The following is a 25227-nucleotide window of genomic DNA, read 5'->3' as shown; positions in this document are numbered from 1 at the left end:
AAGGATGGAGTCCAAAGTGTCAGTAACAGGGCTGGTACCAGCCTCCTCCCTTGACTTGTCTCTGTTAGTTTTGATGTAAATCCTTTGGGGTTAGGTACTGCCCTGTGGTATGGTTAGATTGCTAGAGAAGGCACAATGAATTATCTGAAGCTAAAACATTTTATTCTCCTAAAATTAATTATTTCTCCTGTGCATTTGAGTGCAATGTAATAATTAACAAAGACAGCAAAAAAACCCCAACCCTCTGCACCCTGCCTGATCATTAAGTGAGCACTTAACATCTGAGAGTGATTTACGTGCTCCTGAGAGGAGGTCTGACCACCACAGTGCCAAGAGACTCAAAGGTGTCAGTAGCTTTGCCTCTTGAAGGGGGAGGCAAGGGGAGGCAGTGCCACCCAACACATCTGTTTCTGGAGTCAGGCTCCTGAGGGAGGCTTTAACGTCAGCATGCTAGGTGAGTCAGTACAGGTCATCAGGGATTAACATGTGTCTGGGCATAGGAAAACAAAGTGAGTATTCAAATTATCTATTTAATTGTAAAGATGAGCAATTCACAAATGGTCAGTGAAGGTGGTGATGGCAAATTTATTGCTACTAGGGTGCCCCATGCAGTCTGTCTCGCAAGAGAGGAGGGACTTGGAGTGGTATGCACTGTCCTGCAAATAAGAAGGATCCATGTCCTATAAATCATCTGGAAATTTACTGCGCTTCCCCTAAAAGCAAATTGGCTTTTTCATTCCTGCTTCTGTTACAAGGTTGTTTCACAGTCTTAATCCTTTGCCAGCTACAACTTCATATGTCTAAATTGCATTTATTCATGGGCAGTTTATATGTGGTTGTTCTTGTGCCAATGTTGTACTTTCTTGTACCTCACTCTTCTTCTTCCTTCCTGATGTTTTTCCTCCCAATGTATTTATAGATGGAGAGGGGATCTGATTGCTCTGTGTTTTGCTGAGTTAAGTATGCCAAGTTCCTTTAGTTCTTTTCTTAAAATCAGCTTGCTATTTCCTGATCTTCCCTTACACAGCATCTCTTCCACATTAGCTGGAGATTTTCTGTGGTCTCCCTACTTTACTGAAGTCTAAATAATCTTTTCTGTACTGCTCTTGTCTTGAAAAAAAAAACCAACCCACAACCAGCTGTTTACTCAAAGAGTGTACTACTTAGCCTAACTCTAATGAGCCAGAGCTAACCTAATTGTAGTAAACCAGGAATTGTATTGCAATTTCTCATTTATTTCCTAATTATTCTTTCCTTCAACATCTACTGTAAAGCCTTTTGTATTTCTGGGGCCTCTCTCAGGGACCCGTAGTGATGTCCAATTCAGCCCTGTGAGAGACTGAGAGAGTTAATGTCTCAAACACTGTGGTGGGGCAAGTTCTGCTTAAAGATGAACTTTTCATAACAAGGAACTCTGCCTAGCAAGGAACCACAGATGAAAAGAAGTGGATCAGCACCCATTGGCAACAGGAGGGGGAGGGCGTGCAGGAGGGTGCACAGCTCCCTGGTCTGATAATGCTGAGCAGGGCAGCTCAGCATGCGTGGCCAAAAATCACGTCTGCAGGGAAAGGGAAGTTACTCCCCAAATGACGCCCCAAGCCCAAAGGCTTACAAACTGATTGTGACACCTAATTAGCCCAGTGAGTTTGAGCGCCCACCTGAAGAAGGGGCAAGGACCATAAAAGGGCACGAACTGAAGCCCCAGGTGTGCCCCCCCTTGGGAACTGGACCCCTCGGCTGACTGGACCCACGCTGGACCCAGAAACGGTGATATCTTTCTCTTTTGCTCTTTCTTTCTTGTTCCTTTTCCATAATCCCTACACCTCATCCCTTTAAGACACAAAACCATTGACCAAGTCTGGGACTAGGAGTGGATCCAGCCACCCCTGGGCCCTTCTCTGAGAAGGAGTCCAGAAAGCAAGGGGGTCTGCTCTGAACCTCCTGACCCAACGGGAGGGATCTCCTCTTTCCCTGAATTGCTGTATACGCTTACCATGGGTTACACCATTTACTGAGGTAGTCTCATGCCAATTCCTGCTGTGAGACACCCCGCCACCTGCTGTTACACCTTCCAAGTTCAGTTTGCTCCTGTCATGAGTAAAATCTTTAACTGATCGTTTGGTGTAGTTTCACCTTAATTTATCCCGAGGGAATTCTGAATTGAACACGACTCCCTGGTCTGTCCAGCCCGGGTCATGACAAGCCCCTTTGCAAAATTATTGTTTAGCTTCTGCTCATCACCGGCCCTTCTGTACCATTATGGATTCCTTGCATTTGTTGTAAACCTGTATTACCAAGTGTCCAGCTCACGTGCCACTTCGGCCAAGGTTCTCCAGCTTCATCTTCACTAAGCATGCTGAATTCTTTGATTTTGGCACCTCGGCTGTGATCTATTTCAAAGCTTTGTACTCCCTCCCTTTAGTCTTCCTACCTGTGCTCTTCATTAAAAAAAAAAAAAGTAAGCAGGAGGACAAAACAGCTTGTTATTTTTGGAGGCAGTATGATTTATCATTACTGTCAGCCCCATGTCACTATCAGGCAGTCCTTTCCTGCACATATGTGGTGGAGGACCTCCTGTAACTATTTTGGTGGCTTTTGCAGTGTTTACCTCAGCCTGATTTTCCAGGTTTAGGTATAGATTTTGACCTCCAGGTCCTGTTCCTATTCTTTGTAGTTTTTCTGTTTATGGCTCTCATCATTTTAGAGAGGTTCACTCAGCTGGGTAGAAATAAAGCCCTTGTCTGTAGGATTTTTCCCAAGCTTTAAATGGAGGCAGCAGCTACTTGCACAAAGAGAGAGAAGCCACGTCTGTGCAATTGCCTCCACCCAGATAGCAACCAACACTCAAGGCTCTGCTGCTGCAGTGTCCACACAGCGAATGTTCCACTCAGCTGAGAACAGGTCATGTAGACTCTAGCAGAGCTCAGGCCACTAAACTGATCCCTCTTTTGCCTGAGTGGATTGGAAGAGGCTGGTAGGATGACCAGCCTATGAGGCCACTTCCCGATGCGACTATTAGAGCCAGCTGGAGATGGTTTGCTTCATTCTGAGGAAAACCAGAAACACTGTATGGTCAGCTATACCTGTTGCTTCTCAGCATGATTTATGCCGTTTCTAGTTCAGACGGCACCTCACTGAAACAGAATGAGTGGTCTTAGTAGGTCGAAACCATTTTTCATCTACCGCCCTGTTAGCAGAGACTGAGCACAGTATTCAGTCATACAACAGTGTGGATTTTTGTAGAGGTTTTGACAAAAAGAGTGTTTTACTTGTTATTTGTGCTCGCATTAATGTGGTTCTGTTTTACATCTTGGTCTCATTATTACTGGTACTGGCATGACCAAAAGCTGTGTAGCACAGTGGGGTGGGGAGGTGGAGATATTTATCTGTGTTTGCTGCTGAAGAAAATGTATCAGACTGCATCTTGCAGTGGCCTGTATTTTGATCAGGAAAACCTTCCTCACAATGAACAAACTATTATGAAGTAGCATCCATCTTCACAGTGTGGGAGCAGGAACCTTCATTTTTATGTTTTTGCTTAGGCATAAAGTCCCTGTTTGGCAATTCCTCCCTGCCTGCAAAGACTCAAAGGAAGCTCTGAGAAAGAATGGATAGTATTTGCCTGTCTTATGATTTAAATATAGATATGTGGCTTAAAAACAGAAAAAAACCCCAGGTAATGGGTTTTATTCAGTTTCCTGTATGGAGGTTGTTTATTTTAACTGGACAACAAGAGGTCTGGTGAAACTCAAATGAGATGTCTTTAGCTTTTTCTGGCCACCTGAGGTGAAGCTGTTCTTTGCTCATATTCTGCTTATGATATTTATAACCTCCTTTGGAGCTGTTGTTAACACTTTGCCTGAAACTTTCATTGAAAAATGACTTGTTCTCAAAGATTTTCAGGAAAACTATTCCATTTTAAAAGGAATAAACTGATAAAATGTGAGCATTTCTATTTCTATTTAATTTTTAATTTAATCTTTGGGTTTGAGCCTTTAACACTTTCACTGCCCTGTGTGTTAATTTCTATGAATGTCACTGGGGTGTTGGGGGACTTCGATCTCAGGTCCTCTGTCACGTCCCAATTTCTCAGGATGACGACTCAGGTTCGCCGACTCCCAGGTCAAGATTAAGATGAAATGACACCAGGGATCCTTTAACACACAAAACTCAACTTTTATTCGCTCACAACAAGAATTCACATGAAACTAGGTCAGTAAACCGTATAACGTGTGCTAACCATATGTCACCAAACATATACTACAAGCCTTGCTTATTTGGGGATTGCTTCAGGGAAAAAAAGGACAGCTCTCCCATTGTGTCACAAGGTCCAGAGTGGACCCCCTTGATTTCTAGACATCTTCTCAGACAGGAGCCTGGGGGCAGCTAGATCCACTCCTAGTCCCAGACTTAGTCAACTGTTTTATGTCTTAAAGGGATGAGATGTAGGGATTATGGAGAGAGAGAGAGAAAAAAGAGAGAGAGAGAAAGAAGAGGAAGATTTCACCAGTCCTGGGTCTAGCGTTGGTTCTGCCAGTCTAGAGGTTCAGTTCTGGAGGATGTGTACATGTGAGGCTTCAATTCATGTCCTTTTATAATGTCCTTGCACTTCCTTCAGGTGGGCACTCAAACTCATTAGGCTAATTAGGCGTCACCTGCACTTTGTGCTTTCAGAACCTTTGGGAAATGGGTCAGTGGGCTTGGGGGTCATTTAAGGAGTAACTTCTCCCTCCCTGCAGGTATGACTGTTGTTCGATCTTTGGCCATCTATGGTGAGCTGCCCTGCTCAGCGTATCAGAACAGGAATTGTGCATCCTCCAGCAGGCCCTCCGTATCCTGCTGTCCTGTGGTTCATTGTTACGCAGAACTTGCCCCACCACAATGTTTGAGACATTAACTCTTTCAGTCTCTCACAGTCCTCTACATTGCTGTCCTTCTCTGCCATTAATCTAATTGACCACTGAAATGCATAAATATGCACAATTGCACAGATCTGGAAACAACAGGATGTTCAGAAACCTTTTGTGTCTTCTGGGCATGGGACCATTCCCTAAAGTCTTTCTTTAGGAAGAATGTATCTAGTTCCATGATGGTTTATACCAGAATTGTTTTACGCCATTGCATTATCAAGAGGCCAGACCTTTTGGTATCACGTGCCAATCAATCTGCAATAAATCTTTTATTAGTAACTGATTAGTATCATACATTTTATTAAGAATGAGAACATGTTTGGTCACCTACAAAATGAGTGGCATTTTTGGCTGCATTCCTTAATATTGTAGATCTTGTTAGTCTCCAGCTTTGCTTTACATCTGGACATTTAACCTTAGAGTTTAACCTTAATCTGAGAGATCCTTAGGTTTCTATGACTTTTCTATGCAGTTTTTGTTTTCAGCAGTTGGACTTGGTGGGTATGTGGGAAGATGTCTATTTATGACTTCTAGAGTATCTCTGACATTCAAATTAATTTGCCAAAATTAAGGGGATGAACAGGGAAAGGCTAAAATATGATGAAGACCTAGCTCTTTTATGCCGATTTTGCAAAGGAAATAATAAAGGGTGGAAATAAGCTTGTTATGAAGTCACCAGTACTGACATATCTTCACATGTTTTTGATATCCAAGGCTATATAGTAGTCAGCAGTTCTAGTCCAGACGATGAGTGAAGCCAAGGTCTGCCCAGCATCCTCTCTTAGGAGCTGAATGTCCCTAAGTCTACTGAGAGTTTTGACTACATGGCCATTGAAACTGGCACCTCAGGCACCTACGTATAGTCTTCTCAGCTTCAGGTGACTTAATCTAGAGAACCAGTCAAGCCACTGGAAAACAGTTTTCTGATGAAAGTATTTAGGGCTCCTTGAGATGCTTCTGAACATGAGACACATGATGAGGGAAGGCAGATGTTACCATAGCGTGGCAATAGGTAGCCAGTTGGATATTTCCTAAAGGAACTGCAGCCTGTGGAAGGCTCCACAGTGGAGCAGCGAATGTGTGAAGAGGATGGAGCAGCAGAGAGGGGCTTTTATGGTCTGACTGTAACTCCCATCCCCATCCCCCTGAGCTGCTTGGGAGGAGAGGAGTCAGAAAGAGTGAAGCTGAGCCTAGGATGGGGTGGGGGGACGTGTTGTTTTAATGTTTGGTTTTATTTCTTACTACCCAATTGTGAATAAATTAAATTAATTTTCCCTCTGTTCAGTCTGTTTGTCTGTAACAGTAACTGGTTAGTGATGTCCCTGTCTTTATCTTATCCTATTTTTCATCCTACTTTCTCCCTCTGTCCTGTTGATGAGGGGGAGTGAGAGAGCATCTGGGTGGGAATTTGGCCCAAAGTCAAAGATAACCCACCGCAATCTTAAGCAGCACAAATCTAAAAGAGGTAGCCAAATACTTATGTGATGTTATTCTTAGAAATAACTCTAGTGGAATGGACACGTAGTAAAATATTAATATCTGCACACTGAGGAGTGTCCCGTTACTCTACTGTGGCAATCCTCCTTTAATACCACATTGCTGTTATTTGGAAATGATTAGACTGCATGAGTAGTCCAAATAGGGTATTTTTGTCACTTAAAAAATTGTATTGCATGTAATTTTAATGAAAATACAAAGTGACTTAAGGCATAATTCTTGCACTTGGTCTGGAAGAAATCAGAAGCAATAGTGTTAATTAAAAACTCCTACCATAGCACAAGGACAGTGTCAGGGAGAGAAACATCAGGCAATTTAGATTTGGTTGCTGTTATTTTTAACTAGATACTGTGTGTATTTAGAATCTGAGCTTCTTTTACTTTCTTTTCTGAAAACTCAAATGTAGGTGGAGAATTTTCATGCCCAATTTCTTGCCTAAAACAGATACCTAAAATTCTCAAAGGTTGTGCTGGAACCATATCCAAGTTGGCAAGGATCTGCGAGTTGGAACAGGTAGGGTAATGTGAGCTTTCAGCTGTGAAGGACCATGACACAATTGCCTGTGAAGTGTTTTTTTTTTTATTCCCAGTCAAGCTCAGACAGGTCTGGTTTATCTACTATTACACCCCTAGCAAAGATTTTATTGGTAAGTGTAACCTGTATGTGCTGTTGTTTATACAGCAGTTCACAGAAAACTAGGTGTTTTAACTGTTCATTTCCAGATATGGTTATATTCTTCTGAGGAAATAATTCTGCTAAGTGTCATAATGTCTTTAGGGACTGGGTAGACCTTTACAGTTATAATTTAACCTTTATTTCTATATTTAGGGTCTTAGACAAAAATCAGGCTGAAAATATCTGCAAGCACTTGTGAGATATGAGGAATTTGTAAACAAATAAACCAAACAAAGGATAGGAGGGAAAACACAGAGAAAGGGAGTGTTACAGCAGGTCAGTGGGAGATCTGCAAACAGGTGGAGGTATCCTGAGCTACAACGTAGTGGATTAGGTACTGTACCGTACACTGACTTTTATTCCTCATTCATGAAAATGGTGATGAGGGAAGACTGGGATGAGGGTTTTTTTTCCTCTGTTTAGACTGAGCTCATATTTGCAAACTTTCTAAAGTAACCTGCACCATGTGTAACTTAAGCCAGTGAAATTGCTGATGTTTTTTTTCTTCTGTCTTCCTTCATCTAACATAGTGATCACCTACGGGATAGCAAATAACCAGAATACAGCTGGTTTAGATATGATTAACGCTAACATTTTTGTGATATGGTAGCCTCAACATGGAGCAGCGGAATGATATTCACTATGTATAAATTTAATTTTCCTAGATGTGAGATTATCACATTTGTTGTCTTCCCATAGAAGTTTCCTGTTTCTGTTTTGTATTAAATTTTTGTCACTCCTTGTCTGATCTCACTGCCTTTTAGCATAGATATTTCTCTATGTCTCTTTTCCCTAAAAGAAGCCAAGAGCTCTTCGCAATCTTTCCTCATTTGTCACACATCAGGCCATTGTGTCCCCTCTGCCTGCTGTAAAATAGGATGGGCCTGATTAAAATCAGTATAAACCCACTTTAGTTAGAACTAAAAAGCAGAAGAAAAGACTCACTGCTTCTGAGCATGCCTGTTCTCTTCAGCACTTCTGTTTGAGTGTGGATGCCCAGGATGTGTTCTTAAAGAATTTTAGGCTGGATCAAGGGGTCACCTATCTAACATTATGTCATTTTTAATTCTTTCTCCCCAGGTATTACCAGATAAGAGTGGGACTGAAGATCCCATCCAGGATTCCCCACAGGCTGTTCGCTACGATTGCAGGACAGACAGGTAAGCATGTCCCAGAGGGATGTGACATGACTGGAGGTGGGCCAGCATGGAGGAGGAGAGTGTGTGTGGGAAACGTGTGAGCCTGGATTTGAATCCAAACCTGAATTTCCCTAATGATCAGTGGCTGTTCAGCTCTCTGTTGTGTTATGGGTTTGGGCTGAGTTGAATTTGAGTTTTGGTACTTGTGTCTGTCAGAAAAGCAGAGGAAATTCTCACCGTCTTATCTGCAAGCAGTCTCTCTTATATGTGGCTTTCCTTGCTGACAATGGAAAGACTTGGTGTACTAGAGGCGATTTCTGGATTAAAATTGTTTCAGTGTGTAGTGGGTTGACCCTGGCTGGACACCAGGTGCCCATCAAGCTGCTTTATCACTCCCCCTCCTCAGCTGGACAGGGAAAAGAAAATATAATGAAAGGCTCGTGGGTCAAGATAAGGACAGGGAGATCACTCAGCAACTGCCGTCACAGGCAAAACAGACTCAACTTGGGGAAATCATTTTAGTTTATTACCAATCAAATCAGAGTAGGATAATAAGAAATAAAACCAAATCTTAAAACACCTTTGCCCCACCTATCCCTTCTTCACTGACCCAACTTCACTCCCGACTTCTCTACCTCCTCTCCCTGAGCACAGCAGTGGGATGGGGAATGAGGGTTGCAGTTAGTTCATCACACATTGTGTCTCCTGCTCCATCCTCTTCAGGGGCAGGACTCCTCACACTCTTCCCCTGCTGCAGCGTGGGGTCCCTCCCATGGGACACAGTCCTCCATAAACTTCTCCAATGTGAGTCATTCCCATGGGCTAAAGTTCTTCAAGAGCTGCTCCAGTGTGGGTCCCTTCCCCGGGCTACAGTCCTTCAGGAGCAGACTGCTCCAGAATGGGTCCCCCACAGGGTCACAAGTCCTGCCAGAAAACCTGCTCCAGCGTGGGCTCCTCTCTCCACGGGGTCACAGGTCCTGCCAGGAGCCTGCTCCAGTGTGGGCTTCCCACCAGGTCATAGCCTCCTGCGGACACATCCCCCTGCTCCGGTGTGGGGTCCTCCCCGGGCTGCAGGTGGAGATCTGCTCCCCCATGGACCTCCATGTCCCTGCAGGGGGACAGCCTGACTCACCAGGGTCTTCCCCATGGGCTGCAGGGGAATCTCTGCTCCGGCGCCTGGAGCATCTCCTCCCCTCCTTCTGCACTGACCTGGGGGTCTGCAGGGTTGTTCCTCTCACGTATTCTCACTCTTCTCTCCAGCTGCTGTTCCACAGCAGTTTTTCTTCCCCCTTCTTAAATCTGTTATACCACAGATGCTACCACCGTTGCTGATGGGCTTGGCCTTGGCCAGCGGCCTGTCCATCTTGGAGCTGACTGGCATTGGCTCTGTCAGATGTAGGGGAAGCTTCTAGCAGCTTCTAGTCACCCCTGTAGCCCCCCCGCTACCAAAACCTTGCCACGCAAACCCAATGCTCAAAAGCTGTTGTGTTAACAATAGCTTTTAGAGGATAACTTATAGAGTCTTTTTCACATAGTGTCATGCAGAGAGGAATAAAAAAATGTGAGTGCAGGATTATTGAGTTCCTGAGCTTGGATATCACATTCTGGCTTTTTTTACTTTTTATATTTGAAAATATTCCAGTTATTCTTTTGTGGATTAAAAGTTTTCTTTTCTCTAAGTAAAAAAGTATTTTTCAGTTTGGAAGTCTGGTTCAATTAACTAAGATACATTAAAATTCAAAATTATTAGACAAATTGTATTTGTATAAAATGAAAACAGTTATACAAAAATGTGAAGAAATCACCTGAAAAACAATTCTGAAACTCAAAAATTGAATAAAGGAATTTATTTGAGAAATAAATAAATAAATAAAGGTTTGGAAAACTTCTTAGTATGAAAAATCTCCAAGGAAGAAAGAAAATTACTTTTCATCATGTTCCAATATAATTTGCCCCTGGCATATCCAGAATCCCCTGGACTTCCTTTGCTCTCTGAAAATGTCCTCAAATTACAGTAGTTTCTGCCATAGTTAATCTTGAACTAATGAAATACTCTTAGTATAAAGATCGCTAGAATTTTGCTTTCTAAGGGCAAAACCCCCTCAACAACAAACAACAAAACCCCCAAACTACTCCTATTCTGCATTGAACCAGCGATGGCTATGTTATTTAAGGAAGAAACTGAACTATTTTCTATATTTACTTTTTATTCAAATTAGTATTTTCTTCTGAGTGATACATCTTCAGCGTCCCATCTTTTTTCACCTCTGCTAGAAACAATTCATGTAAAAGCATGGCCAGGAGAGAGGCGAGGCAGGCAGTGTGGTTACAGAATTAGCAGCTGGCTTCCATAGTGCTAATGCAATCCAGACTGGAGTCTAATAGCTTTATAGGGCTAACATCAAGACAGGGGGTATTTAAGCTGTTAAGGCTTTAAACAGTTTTTCCTTGGCTATCTTTGCAAGTACTTCCTAATTGATTTCCTAGGTCTGCGAGAGAGCGTCGTTTAATGGGACTGAACTTAAAGGCAAACAGGCCATAATGTTCTTTTTGTTCTCATGCCTCTGATCTCTCTCAGTGTGGGGATAGCTGGGATTGGACTAATTAAATTACTGTGCATGTTTCAATAAGACGCTCCTATTAAAGTAGTATTACAACAAAACAAGGTCGTTATAAAATAGTGAATAAACTCCTAGCTCACCAAGAATGAATGCAAAATAGGTGGGATGATACATGAGTTTGATTTAAAGGAAATATTTTTAATCTTTTCCTTATCAGGTTCATAGGATCTATGGGAACTGAGAATATATTTTGAAAACAATTATGTAAATTTATAAAGTAAAATCTGTGAATATATGCAGTAATAAAATATATAAAATATGTAAATATACAAGATAAATTAGAGGTAGTATTTATCTTCCAATGCATGTGGCCTTTTATTTTTATTAAATTTTGCAGGATTTACAATCAAACCATGGGAACTCACAGCATTGATTGTTTGCTTCCCACTAGATGTTTTCAGCAACAGAGGCCAAAAAATAAGTAGTTTTCAAGAATTCAGCAGAGGGGAAGCTTAAGCCTGTATTGGGCATTCCTTTGGTGGTTGCCAGCCAAATCTGAACAGCAAGGACTCCATCCATGGCACAGGGCTGACAGGTTGTACAGGAACCCTTGATGACCTACTACATGGTCCACATATTGGCCGCATCCTGTCTACACTGTGGGAAGAGAATGGGCTATGTGCCCCAGTTGAAGCAAAGAAGAGCTGTGCTGGAGCCCAGTAGCTCCTGTGGTTTAGTCACTTAGGTCATCAAGGCTGCACATTAGCTTGTATTGAGTCAGGCTGTATAAGCATAAATAAGCCATGTAGCATATATACATATGCACATATATATATTCATAAAAATACATACATTTCATTCATACTCCCAAGCATTTTTAGCAAGGTCGGTTTCCTTAGAGACAAGAGAAGACTGGTGGCTGGTGACTTTTTCAGCAATGAAAAGGAGAGAGGGAACAAGGCTTGTTGTGCACCGTCTTTAGTTGTTCTCATGCAGGTTTTCAACCCCTGTGAAATTTAACTTCCTGTCTCTGAACAGATATCATGACTGATGCAGCCTGCTTCTGGCTTATAAAGAACAAATTACTCTCTCTGCTTTTTCTTGCACAGCTCATAACAGCACATACTTCATTGGCCTCAGCATCAGTTCTGCAGGGCTGAGCAAATGCAGACATATCTTAAAGCTAAACTCTAGAAATGCCTTTCTGAGTGGATTTATGGGGCTTTTGCTTCTGGTGCTTTTCAGTAGCATGTCTTGTTAAAGCTGCCACGTGATGGTGTCCACCTGTACCATACAGTGGGCTGAATCTGCATGACTCAAGAACAAACAGCTAAAGGAATGGGGAAAGTGAATATGCCATCTCACAGTAGCACATTTGTATAATTAGTTCCTTGGCTGAGTTGTTTTATGATCCACTAAGTGTATTCTATAATTTTTTAGGCTACCTTATAAATTCTGGGACAAGGATACACAGAAGTTAGGAATGTGCATTCAGTGATTTCCAGGCTATATACATACAAGATGAAAAACTGCAGGAGCTTACCTAAAAACCATATCTTTAAAGCATTTCTATTTTAAAGTTTACCCATAAGCACACAAGATCATTGGTCAAAACACTGGGAGAAATAACATTGGTCAAAACCAGTTAGGATTAGCTGTTTTATCTTGATTTCCTGTTCTACCTGAAAGCGTGGAGAATGGTGGAGGCCAGAAAAACAGTATAGGTAAGGATTATTTAGGAAGATGGTATGCGTGGGGTAAATCTTAGCAGCATTATTGCCTATGAAGAATATGTTGATGAATTACATTGTTGAAGATACCAGTTAAGCCAAATCTCAGGAAAAGTATAAATTTTAATTTCATCTGCACTGTTTTGCAGTAGTCTACACACCACCTGGATGCATTATTATTTTGAGAGAGAATTATTCTTCATCAGTGAAAGTTGTAGTCAGGTTTTTAATAAGTTCTGTTCTTAGACCCACTATGCCTCATTCTCATATGCTGCAACCATGGATAGCTGCTTGCCTACCAGCTTGCCTAGCTGTTTACCTTACTGGCCAAGGAAATATTTTTGGTGGGTGAACATTAAGAAAAAAATTATTTTGTATAGCATATAACTAAAGAAATTACTTAGGACTTTGATTTGTGTCCAGATTTCCTTTGTTTTTCCCATCCAGAAGTACTACATTGCCAATTTTCAAAACTTTTCAAATACACAATTATTTTTGAAAACTTGGCCTGAAAATCTAATTGCAAGTAATATAAAGTATTTAAGAAAAATTATTACCTGCTAGGCTAATATTTATTAGATGGTAGCAGTGTTCCACCTAATTTTATTCAGTTAAATTAGGTTATTGTCTAAGCATGCAGAAAGCCAAAGACAGCCAAGGAATGTGGTTCTTTCTTCATCTGTCTCATATAAGGCAGGGGAGATAAGATGCAATATTTGTTCCAGACAAGTCGAGAAAAAGTAGCTGTCACTGCCGTTACACATTAACTCTTTGGTGATGTAGAGATGTTTCATGTATACACAGTTTGATGCTTTCTCATAAAATGGAATAACTGACATTAGGTGACAAGAAAAAATTAGCATGATTTAAGTTGTGATATGCAAAAAGGAAAGTAGGAGAGAGTATCAGAAAATGAAGAACATCACTGTAACCTTTGTCTGCATTGTGCGATACAAGTTCATGATCACCCACACTGAATGCCCTTTCCTATAATTTAAATGTTGATCTGTGACTACCTTGTACCTAAGACCTAATTTGAAGGGTTATTTATGTTTCTGATATGCTCCTTAATGAACTGTTTGTCCCATTTATACTAAGCAATTAGTGATTCTAATCTCTTTATTAGTATTTGGATATCTCAAAGAAGTTCCTGGTGAGGGAATTCTACTTTGATTATTAAAGAAAAATCTTTTCTTGTAAATGGCTTCTTAATGCAGTCAAAACAAGTATTTGCAGTTAGTTGCTCATTAGAGCAAGAAGAAGCAACACCATGACTTGTGGAACAGTATGAAATTGCAGTCATTAGTTTCAGTAACTTTTTGAAAGGTAATTTCTACCTCCGTTAAGTGAAGATAAGCTTACGGCTTTTGAAGCATGAGAAAAGCGGGGAGAGATTCATGCTTTTACAAACACATGGTTTTGCTTTCAAATCTTATTAAATTAATCTGAAAATAAATATGTATTTTATATATAAAATAAAGCATACCTGACAAATACAAATTATATCTAGAGGGGACCTTACTGTGAGAGAAGTTACTTTGGGGATGAGTTGTCTTAAAGAACCTCATTAGCTGAGGGATCATAAGAGATGATCAGACATTTTAGGAATTGTTAATCCACAATCTCAACAGACCTAATTCCATGATATTCCAAGAGAAAAGTAGAAAGAAATAAAAAAAAAGATGAAAAGGAGTAAACCAAAGATATCTCTGACTGACACACTACTTCTGTGTGCATGTCTCAATCCTCTTCCAGTCAAGGCCTTTCATAAATGGCTTAAAGGACAGAAGGTGAAAAGATGTATTTGTGGCTGGGAGATTTTCCTTTGCAGACCCTGAACTATGCAGGACAGCCTCCCTTCCCCCCGCCACAAGCTGGGGCAGATCTTGTAGATGGCAGTGGCTTAGGCCACAGTCTTGGAGACGCTGAAGAGCACCCCAACCCAAAACTGAGACCTGGTCAGTGGAAAAAGTCAGAACTAGGAAGGGTCTGTAAGCACCAACACATGCCACAAGTTTCTTCCCCAGGTAGTGAGTTTGAGACACAAAACTTCATCATCAGTAGCCACCTGAAGGTCTGGCAGAAACAGAATCCAGTTGTTCAGATTGGGAGAGCCAACACAGTATTTCTGCTGCTTGAGACCAAGAATGAACTTCAGCTCTGCGGTTAAATAGGCCATACAGCTTTTTCAGACCTACCACTGGTGTGAATTGGACCTTCACAGAGCTCTCTTCCCTTCCAAGTTTACTTACATGTCTCTGATTTCCCCACACAGTGATCCTTGCTGCCTTCAGTCTAATGTAAGGTTCAGTCTTGCAAGTTCTTTAAAATCCACCACGGCTCTAAACATTGAATAGTCATTTACACTAACTCAGTAGGTAAATTGCATCTATACAACAGTTTCCTGCTGCTCTGCACTGATGAAAAACTTATGCGGTGCCCTATTCTGATGTCCCATACTTTACTCAGGGTATTTTCTCATCTGAATTAATATTTGGAATAAATACATGGAGTGTCAGCTACGCAGGTGACACAACAAAAGAATATTTGCTCACCTAAGTTTCTGAAGCACAGAATTATTTTCAGATGTGAATTCTCTAACTGAACAAGGCTCTTGGGGAACTGGTAATGACTTTAGAAACAGAAATAAACATTACAAGAAGCATAGATTCTATTCGCTTTAACAAACCATTAAGTATTTAAGAAAGCAAAGACAAAACTTTCTGCTCCTCCTAAGCGGGTCAGCTATTCTATCATCTCACATTTCAGCATGTCTGAGAAATGAACCTCAGTTTATAGAGCAATACAGCGATAAGAAACTGCATTTATGTTAGGATCTTTCATACAAGGAAATTGATAGGACATCTTGCTTTTTATCATCACTGAATCTATGTATGGGTAGAAAGGTAGTTTTATGTAATTCTTTCCATGAGACTTATTCAAAATGTCAAAAGGCAAGGTTAAGATAAAGGATTCATCTCAGAAATGTGCAGCTTTAATCAGAAGTCATGCTGAGGGAGAAAACATTCTGAACTTTTTGATCAAGCAATTTAAAAATAATGGTGTCTCCTTTAGATATTATTTATCCTAAATATAATATCTGCATTTATTCCAAATATAAATATGCTAAACATAATATTTCAAAACTAAAACAGGTCTCTTCAAACATTTAAATAGGAAAATGATGATGCATTGAAAGAGTTTGTGTCTGGAAAGTGCTGTCTTTGCACTTTTAAAGTAGGCTTATTTTAGCTCAGTTGTAAAAATGGAGGGTGTGCACAAGTATTACTCTGCTAAAGAATGTGTATTTTCAAGCTTCAGCAATTGAGTTTTCAAGTCTTCTAAAAAGCAGATATGCAGCTCAGTACATGCAGATAAATGTGGCAGGGTCAAGTCTGGTTTTTTATCTTTAGAGCTGAAATTTTCAGAAGTCACTGGTTATTTGTATTGCTTCAGTCTTTTTTTTTTTCCTTCAGGCTGAAACACTGAAGTTTCAGTAGAGAGGTACTTCTGAAACTGGGATGTCAAAATGGGTAACTAAATAACCTACAACAGCTTAAAATCTGTACTATGATCTAGTATTTCCTGTTCACTGAGTGCCAAAAAGGTGAATTTGCATTAAAAAATGGATAGCTTACGACAAATTATGAAAGTCTTGACAATTGACTGCTACAAACCAGCATGTAACAATTTTATATATAGATCACAGCAGAAAAAAACCACAAAATGTACCCGGAATTCTATGCAGGAGACAACCCTGTTTTACCAGCAAAGCTCTTCAAGTTTGTTATCAGAGCCAAAAGCAGAATGGGTTTGCCTTAGCAGTTCATGGCAGCTATAAATTCCCATGAGCTCCAAGTACCTGAAAGGATGGTAGAGCAGAGTTAGTGCTAAGATTGTATAACAGGTACATTGTCTTTCTACAGATGTGAGAGGTAAAACTGAAAGTTTGTCCCTTATCTCTTGAATTCAGTGTGAGCTTGGGGTACTATCATGTGTAACAGACAGCTGTAATAACCTCGTAGTAATAACCTTATATTCCTTTTAGGTAAGATATATCAGAGGGAATACAACATACCGAATAGAGGTCTATAAAGATACTAGAAAATTCTGCTGAAGATGCTGCTGTGCTGGATTTGTATTAGCTATGAAATAGGCAGACATCACAACTGAGTGTTTTCATAGAATCATAGCATCATAGAATCACTTAGGTTGTAAAAGACCTTTAAGATCATCGAGTCCAACCATTAACTTAACAATGCCAAGTCCACCACTAAACCATGTCTCTCAGCACCACATCTACACGTCTTTTAAATACCTCCAGAGATGGTCACTCAACCACTTCCCTGGGCAGCCTGTTCCAGTGCTTAAAAACCCTTCTGGCGAAGAAATTTTTCCTAATATCCAATCTAAACCCTTGCCTGGCAGAACTTGAGGCTATTTCCTCTCGTCTTATCGCTTGTTACTTGGGAAAAGAGACTGACCCCCACCTCACCACAACCTCCTTTCAGGTAGTTGTAGAGAGCAATAAGGTCTCCCCTCAGCCTCCTTTTCTCCAGGTTAAACAACCCCAGTTCCCTCAGCCGTTCCTCATCAGACTTGTGCTCCAGGCCCCTCACCAGCTCGGTTGCCCTTCTCTGAACACACTCCAGCACCTCCATGTCTTTCCTGTAGTGAGGGGCCCAAAACTGAACACAGGACTCGAGGTGCGGCCTCACCAGTGCCAAGTACAGGGGCACAATCACCTCCCTGCTCCTGCTGGCCACACTATTTCTGATACAGGCCAGGATGCCGTTGGCCTTCTTGGCCACCTAGGCACACTGCTGGCTCATATTCAGCCGGCTGTCGACCAGCACCCCCAGGTCTTTTTCCACCGGGCAGCTTTCCAGCCACTCTTCCCCAAGCCTGTAGCGCTGCATGGGGTTGTTGTGACCCAAGTGCAGGACCCAGCACTTGGCCTTCTTGAACCTCATACAATTGGCCTCAGCCCACCGATCCAGCCTGTCCAGATCCCTCTACAGAGCCTTCCTACTCTTGAGCAGATCAACACTCCTGACCAGCTTGGTGTCATCTGCTGTTTTCTGCTCTTGTCTTTCTGTTTTTCTAAAAACTGTTTTCTACAGTTTTTATATATTTCAACTTGTAAAAGAAAGGGTGTAGACACCTTTGCTGAAGGCTATGAATCACCAGTTAAGGGAGGATCTCCTATGCATCTAAAATGCAGAAAGGAGTGAGGGATTATATGAAGGAACATGCAGCATGTCTGTAGTCATGTGTTATAGGGGTTCCCCAGTAAGGAGCTCGTTTAGCCTGATTACAGTCTTGGTCACCTCAGCCTCTTCATAAGTTTTACCTTCAGATTTAGCAGGAAATTCTGGATTGAAAATTTTGCTACCAACCAAGGTGATAAATATGAAGTCTCACCAGTCATCTGAGCTGAAAGACTTTGGGGTCTAAATTAGTAGGAACTAAATGACTACAATTTCAGGAAGGTGCAACTGTATATTTGTATGGAGACCACAAGTATTTCTAAGCCTTTCTTTAAAAATACTTATGGATGGTGGATTATGTCCCAGTGTTCTGCTTGGCAAATCATACAGACATGCCATAGGGATTGATGGCTTCTTGAGAGTATAGGTTGTTAGATATCCTAGTGACTATGGGATGTAGAAGATCATCAAAAATTATGATTTAAATATCCTGAGTTCTATAGATGACAGTTGCTATGTAAGAAGTAGATATTCATTGTTTAAAACATATGTATATACAGTTAATAGTGGTTCTTCCTTGGGGAGAGTATCTTACATGATTTATATATAAGCTCTCTAACAAACCTTATTTCACTAAGTTTTCTGTATGAGAAGGAAATACTTGTCTTGTAATGATGTGTTAAGTTGTATTCTAAGGGCAGGCAATAAATCATCTGTAACCTGGGTTATGGCTGTGAGATGGAAGAAGCCCTGGGAACCTGTGACTAAGGGTAAAAATCATCTTATCTAACTGCTGATATCTATGCTGTGAGTGTCTCCACCCACCTAAGCTAATCAACCAGTCTCCCTTTAAATTCAGAGGAGAGAAACAGGTAATTTGAGGGAGTAATTTAACATATCTATTTTAAGATGAGTTGAATCACACCTATTTCTGTCCATTTACTATAAAAGAAGTTGCAGAAACTTCTGCAAAGACATTTCTATTGTGTTTGTAAAAGACCTGGCACAAAAAGGCTGTGATTGCAGTTTGTGCCTTCATGTATGTATGCATACAAATTAGGCAAGTAATAATAAAAAGTAGGTAAGATGACACAATGTACAGAGAGAGCAAATGGTACCCTTGTCTTTCCTAGCAAAGAATCAGAGACGATAGTTTGATTCAGGATTTTTCATAATGCTTCCAAATGGTTTTTCAGGGTAAAATATAAGAGAAAGGAGAAGACACCAGTGTGAGAACAACTTTCTTATTCTTTTCTTTGGACCTCATTCTGCCACTAACAGGAAAAAAGCGCTAAATTATCTAAAACATGGATTCACATTTTCCTTCTGGAATAGCACAGTGATTTATTCACTGAAAATGAAATTGTGGAAGTTGCATTTGTTTATTTATATTTTGTAAGACTAAAACTATGATTATAGTTTCACCATAAATTTAATAAATGGACTAAGAAGATACTAGGAAATAGAAGCCAGGCTTGAATATCGATGAACCAGGAATTGAATTTGAGGTTCAGCAAAGCATTCTGTTCTATTAACTGTTCTCTAGGACATTACTCTGTGGTCGGTAGCATTGAAGCTTAACATTATGTATTAGATATGACCATAAATTAGAAAAATGAGAGAAATTTCTGTGCATTCAAGTGTACATGTGAGCCTTTCAGAAGTATTTGCTTAATTTACTATTCCAGCCAAGGAAAGTTGGTAGGTTTAACTTCCCGTCAGTAATGCTGACAGGGACTGCTCTGAAAAATCTTCTGGCCTGCAGATTAGAACAGGGAACATAGACAGCAGGACAAACTGTGTGTCCTTGTCTCTGTCTTATCTGTAAAATGATGGTACCGCTTTAAAGATGCAAATATATATATAACTTAGTAACTTTCCAAATGTGTAAGATAAACAACAGGAATCCAAATAGCTAGAGACATATACCTTGTAGCACGTGATTCAAAATCTTCCATCAGCAGAAAAGCTATGTCCAGGTAGGATAATGATGTCACAATGAGAGGGAAAAGTTCTGAAGGATCTGTTCATGGATTCTTTTATGTCCAGAAAGGACTATTTTTTAACTAGTCTGATACCCTCTGAACCTAAGCCATAAAATTTCAACCAGAGTTTTGTGCACAAAGCACAGCTCTGGTGTTTGAACTGGGATATATGTTTGTAGGAGGATGTTCAATGCTAATTTTTAAGAGAGGGGTGTTTCTGGAGTGTTGTTTTAGGGTTTGATTTGTTGTTTTTTTTTCATTTCCACTGGAGAGAAAGGATTGGCCTGCTTTCTATAAATAAATTTTTATAATAGAAACAAGTGGAACACCCATTGCCTTTCTAGCAACTATAATCAGAAAGATATGATGTCTCCTTCTTTTGTGGTTTTAGTTAGTCTTCATTTTTTTTGTGTTCTCTGTATTGTTGAAAGAAGCCAAAAAAAAAAAAAAAGTCAGATACAGTCTGTTGGATTGGGCTTTGAGCAACCTAATCTAGTGAAAAATGTCCTTGTCCATGCTAGGGGGGTTGGAACTAGGTAAACTTTAAACAACTCTTCCAAACCCAACCATTCTATGATTCTGTGATTCTAAGTATGAATGCGATGCAATGATGTGGTGGGTTGATTCTGGCTGGACACCAGGTGCCCACCAAAGCTGCTCTATCACTCTCCTCCTCAGCTGGACAGGGGAGAGAAAATATAACGAAAGGCTTGTGGGTCAAGATAAGGACAGGGAGAGATCATTCACCAATTACTGTCATGGGCAAAACAGACTTGACTTGGGAAAATAATTAATTTAATTTAATTTAATTTAATTTAATTTAATACCAATCAAATCAGAGTAAGATAATGAGAAATAAAACTAAATCTTAAAACACAGTCTCCCCACCCCTCCCTTCTCCCTGGGATTAACTTTAGTCCCTATTTTCTTTACCTCCTACCTGCCAATGGCACAGGGGGATGGGGAATGAGGGTTGCTGTCAGTTCATCACTCATTGTATCTGCTGCTCCTTAATCCTCAGGGGTAGGGCTCCTCACTCTTCCTTTGCTCCAGCGCGCGGTCCCTCCCATGGGAGACAGTCCTCCATATGCTTCTCTGTCACAGAGGCTCACAAAATCAAACAGGTGTTAAACTCAATCAAATTTATTCTTCAATCAGAATCATTTAGAACACTGACAACATTAGTAAAACACAGGTTTAATGATGTAAGGGGAAAAATTACACAACCGAATTTTAAGAATTCTTAAGCTGTAGAAATGATGACCCAAAATGCACGTATCACTCACCTAAAAGATGCAGGCTCTCACCCTGCAGGAGTTACCTTGGGTGGCATCCCAACCCAAGGGGAAAGCCCCTGACTGCAGACCCACTGCTCTGAGGAGAACTGACCCAATTTGCTCTCTGGTGGGGCTCCATTTATAGCCTAGTTGAAACTGATCTGTGGTCGAAGAAGGTCATGTTAGTCCTCACTGGCTGAGGGCCAAGACTTCCTTGTTCCTGACCGAGGTGTGTACCTGGCAGTTTTAACTCGACCCCACCATGCGGGGTTGACCTCAACCTTGACTTCTAGGGGTTTTTTTCTCTTTTCCATGGCCGAGAAATTTCGGTCTCTATCAGGGCAGGTGTACCTGCTGCATTCTTCAACATGGGTCCCCCACACAGGCTGCAGTCCTTCAGACACAGACTGCTCCAAGGTGGGTCCCCCGCGGGGTCACAAGTCCTGCCAGAAAACCTGCTCCAGCGTGGGCTCCTCTCTCCACAGGGCCACAGGTCCTGCCAGGAGCCTGCTCCAGCGTGGGCTTCCCACCAGGTCCCAGCCTCCTTCAGGCACCCACCTGCTCTGGTGTGGGGTCCTCCCCGGGCTGCAGGTGGAGATCTGCTCCCCCGTGGACCTCCCTGGGCTGCAGGGGGACAGCCTGCCTCACCAGGGTCTTCCCCACGGGCTGCAGGGGAATCTCTGCTTCTGTGCCTGGAGCATCTCCTCCCCTCCTTCTGCACTGACCTGGGGGTCTGCAGGGCTGGTTCTCTCACGTATTCTTACTCCTTTCTTCTGGCTGCTGTTGCACAGCAGTTTTTCCCCCTTCTTAAATCTGTTATACCAGAGATGCTACCACTGTGGCTGATGGGCTTGGCCTTGGCCAGCAGCGGATCTGTCTTGGAGCCGGCTGGCGTTGGCTCTATTGGACATAGGGGAAGCTTCTGGCACCTTCTAACAGAACCCACCCCTGTGGCCCCCCCACTACCAAAATCTTTCCATGCAAACCAAATACAACATGACCAGCATGAACAAAGAGTATGGGTTTGAATGCAGTAATTTTAATTTTCTTTTTACAGTTGCCTTATATACCCATTCAGTGTGAGAAGAAATGAGTAAATAAATTGTACTTACATTTCATTTTGATGTATAAGTTGCACAGACGGGGTGTGCGTGATGGTATAAAACTGCCTAGAGTCAAATCGCTTTCTCACTGATGATGTGTGTACTGCCCTTAAAGAAACACCTCATTGTGTAGGTGCTCTCATATCTTTCAATATCCCATCTGTAGCGGGACTTTTGAGACATGCTGTAGGCAGCCCGTCCAGCAGTGCCTAGCAACCTACCACAGCAATGCTGATGAAACACTGATCAGTCCTGGCAGTGGACCATATATCCCAGTGGAAAAACACCAGTTCTGCTTTAAACTTTGCTTGCCAGCATCTGTTTGCATGGAAAGTGAATCTGGTTTAACGGCAGCCTTGAACCATTTGCTGCCTACAAGGCCTGATCTTGCTCAGTCTCTAACAAAAAAGGGAGTCAGTAGGAAGTCAAGGGAACTACAGCAAACTGGTGGAAGGTAGAGGTCTAAGGAGAATGAGACCTCAGGTTTGTATAACATACTGAAGTATAGAACAATTCAAACCTTCTTCTTCCTTCTTTAGACTTGCATTCCCTGCTGGTGTGACAGCACAGAGCCTGCAGTTAATGCTGGAACTCAGCACCTCATTTCCTACAGATTTCTGCATGCAAAAGTAATGTTGTGTATATATTTATACATTTACTTAAATACCCTTTTTGTCTTGGATTTCATGCAAAACTTTTAATCCTTTGCAGAAGATTAAAGCAATGGGTGTCCTGAACAGGGAACAACTTGCATTGTCTTTGCACCTGCTTGAATGATTAGGAAGCACTTGAAGCAGGATAACAAACCAAACGGCTCAAAGTGGTGCAGGTTATGTGGGAAAACCCCACGCTTTGTTTTTCTCCTTTTCTATATCTAGGTTCATGCAAATTTGGGTCCTCTTTCATGTTCCATGAACAAATAACTTCCTCCACACTACTGGAGCCTCTCTGAATATGGCCTGATCTGTCAGAAGCAGACACTTTCTCTGGTAGCTGCTGTAAAATTCTGTGTAGTAAAATGCTGGTTTGTGACTTGAAGCTTGAAAACAATCCCGTTGGCTTAAATAGATGCTTCTCATTTATTAGATAAGCACTTGCTTAAAGGTTTGATAGATTGGGGATGAATGTTAGGAAAGCTCCTGATTTTACCTTGATTTTAAATTATATAGCTGGTGGCATAAAAATATATGGTGCAATAGCATGCATTTTATAGAAAATAAGAAAGTTCAAAATGGCACACTTGGCTTTTACAGACAGGTGGTAAAATCTCACCTTCTACTGTAGATACTGTCTAACTTAGTCTTCCCCTTGCATGCATGTGGAGGAAGTCATAATGCATATTAAAAAGTTGTTACCACAACACCTTCCACTGGTAAGATCATAAACTCCCTGAAATTGCACTGTGTCCATTTAAATGTGCCTCTGAGGACTGCATATAAAGTGGGTAGATCAGTAGAGTAGTCAACTCACTACATCTTTGTCAAAGTAGAAAGTGATAAAGTTGGTCTCCAGCCACTATGGGCCATAATTTTTTGCTCTAGTACTGCAGACTATAACTTTGAGAGATCTGTTTCACAAGAGTGTTTTATAAATGCTGTGAATGATATTTGAGGAGCAAAAGAAAATGTATTATCAAAAAAAGCATATAACTGACGGATGGTACTCTGCCTTCTGTTTTTTTTCTTAAAGAAATTATACTGCACATTACCTAATAGGCATCAGATGTAGTATCAAAACCTGATATTTAAACAACAACAACAAAAAACCAACCCAGCCCGACCCAAAAATAAATTAGAAAAAAAAAATCTAGGAAATAAACACAGTATCCCTTAAGAGTAAGAATAAAGCTTTCTCATTATGTTGGAAGAAACAGTCACAAAAATATGTTACTCATACTTAGTTCAGAGAAACTTACTTCAGCATTTGTTGCTTTTACAAAAGAAACTCAATTGAAAGTATAGTGTGGAGAAAATCCTTGTGTTACTGACATTTCACCTGGTAAACAAATAAAGAACACAAAAATGAAACTATGGCCAGTAACCAATGTATATGTCCAGTACCCCGTGTCCAATGTACTCACTCAAGCCAGTGAATACCAGAAGCAAAACCTCAGACAGAGCTTAACAAAACCAAAAAAACCTGTATGTTTCTAGCACTGAACAATTTTGAAGTTATAAATGTGCCTGTGTGGCATGAGAGAGCTGGAGGATTTGAGGACCCAGGAGGATTTACTAGTCCTTAATTCCTATGATTGCTGGGCTCTTTTTCCCAGCTCTGATCTTGAGCTATCAGCCTTCCTCTGTTTTAGTTTCCTCATATGGGTAATGGGGTTAATTGTATCTGTATCATAAGGGTATTGTGAAACTTAATTACTTAATATAAAGAGCTTTGATATTGTTGGATATGTGACAGTGTAGGAGACCAGGGAATTATTTATGGTCTTGAAACTTTTTATGGTAGGTTCACACTTTAGAGAGCAATACAGTGGATCCAAAGAGGGAAATGTTTGACCTACTATTTCTACCACGCACTGTGTAATGAGTTGCAATAAGAACAGTAATCTGGGAGTCTGTTAATGTAATTAAAACAGCTGACTCTCCTTCTAGGTGGGAGGTTTTTGAATATGGCTTATGTCCTAAATGGAAGCATGCTGCAGTATCATCATAGCTGATGTACAACATCCAAAATCAGGACGCTCGTGAAAATAGTTCTCCTCCACCTCTACACATTAACCTGCCAGAAATAACTAATATGCATTTGAAAATCTGCAGCAGTGGACCAGCTTCTGCTTTGCACAATCTGAATACGGCCAGTGGCTCTGCGGTGACATCAGTCCCGTGGTCCTTCATTGTGAGAAACAAGGGGTTAGTTTGATGGAAGGTGTTGGCCCTAAGCACTCCAGTCTGGGTGGAATAGTGGTGGAGTGGAGGGGTGTCTAAGGCCTTCTTCTTTTATTACGTGCAAGGGAAAATATAAAACTACTTCTTTTATATACTCATCAAAACTATTGTCAATTCACCACAACTCCAATATGGGAGACTCCTCTCAGAGTGTCTGGTGCCTTGTTGTGCCTGATGGACACCTCTGGACCCAGGTCCAGGAGGTAAATCAACGGAGCTGAGCACAGAGCTGAATGCAGA

The 25227-nt window shown here is 41.1% G+C and overlaps 1 protein-coding gene across 1 annotated transcript in view; it reads left to right on the top strand.

Annotated features, from left to right (window-relative positions):
• FAM135B (family with sequence similarity 135 member B) overlaps window positions 1-25227 on the top strand; it is a 214094-nt gene that overhangs the window by 90012 nt on the left and 98855 nt on the right. The window contains exon 3 of the mRNA XM_075024404.1: window positions 8163-8242. Within this exon, the coding sequence (XP_074880505.1) occupies window positions 8163-8242 (80 nt within the window). The remainder of the gene's footprint in view (window positions 1-8162; window positions 8243-25227) is intronic.

This window comes from Buteo buteo, chromosome 3 (genome assembly GCF_964188355.1).
Source record: "Buteo buteo chromosome 3, bButBut1.hap1.1, whole genome shotgun sequence".
Taxonomy (NCBI): Eukaryota; Metazoa; Chordata; class Aves; order Accipitriformes; family Accipitridae; genus Buteo; species Buteo buteo.
The sequence above is the reverse complement of the archived record's forward strand: the minus strand, read 5'-3'. Positions and strand labels throughout refer to the sequence as shown.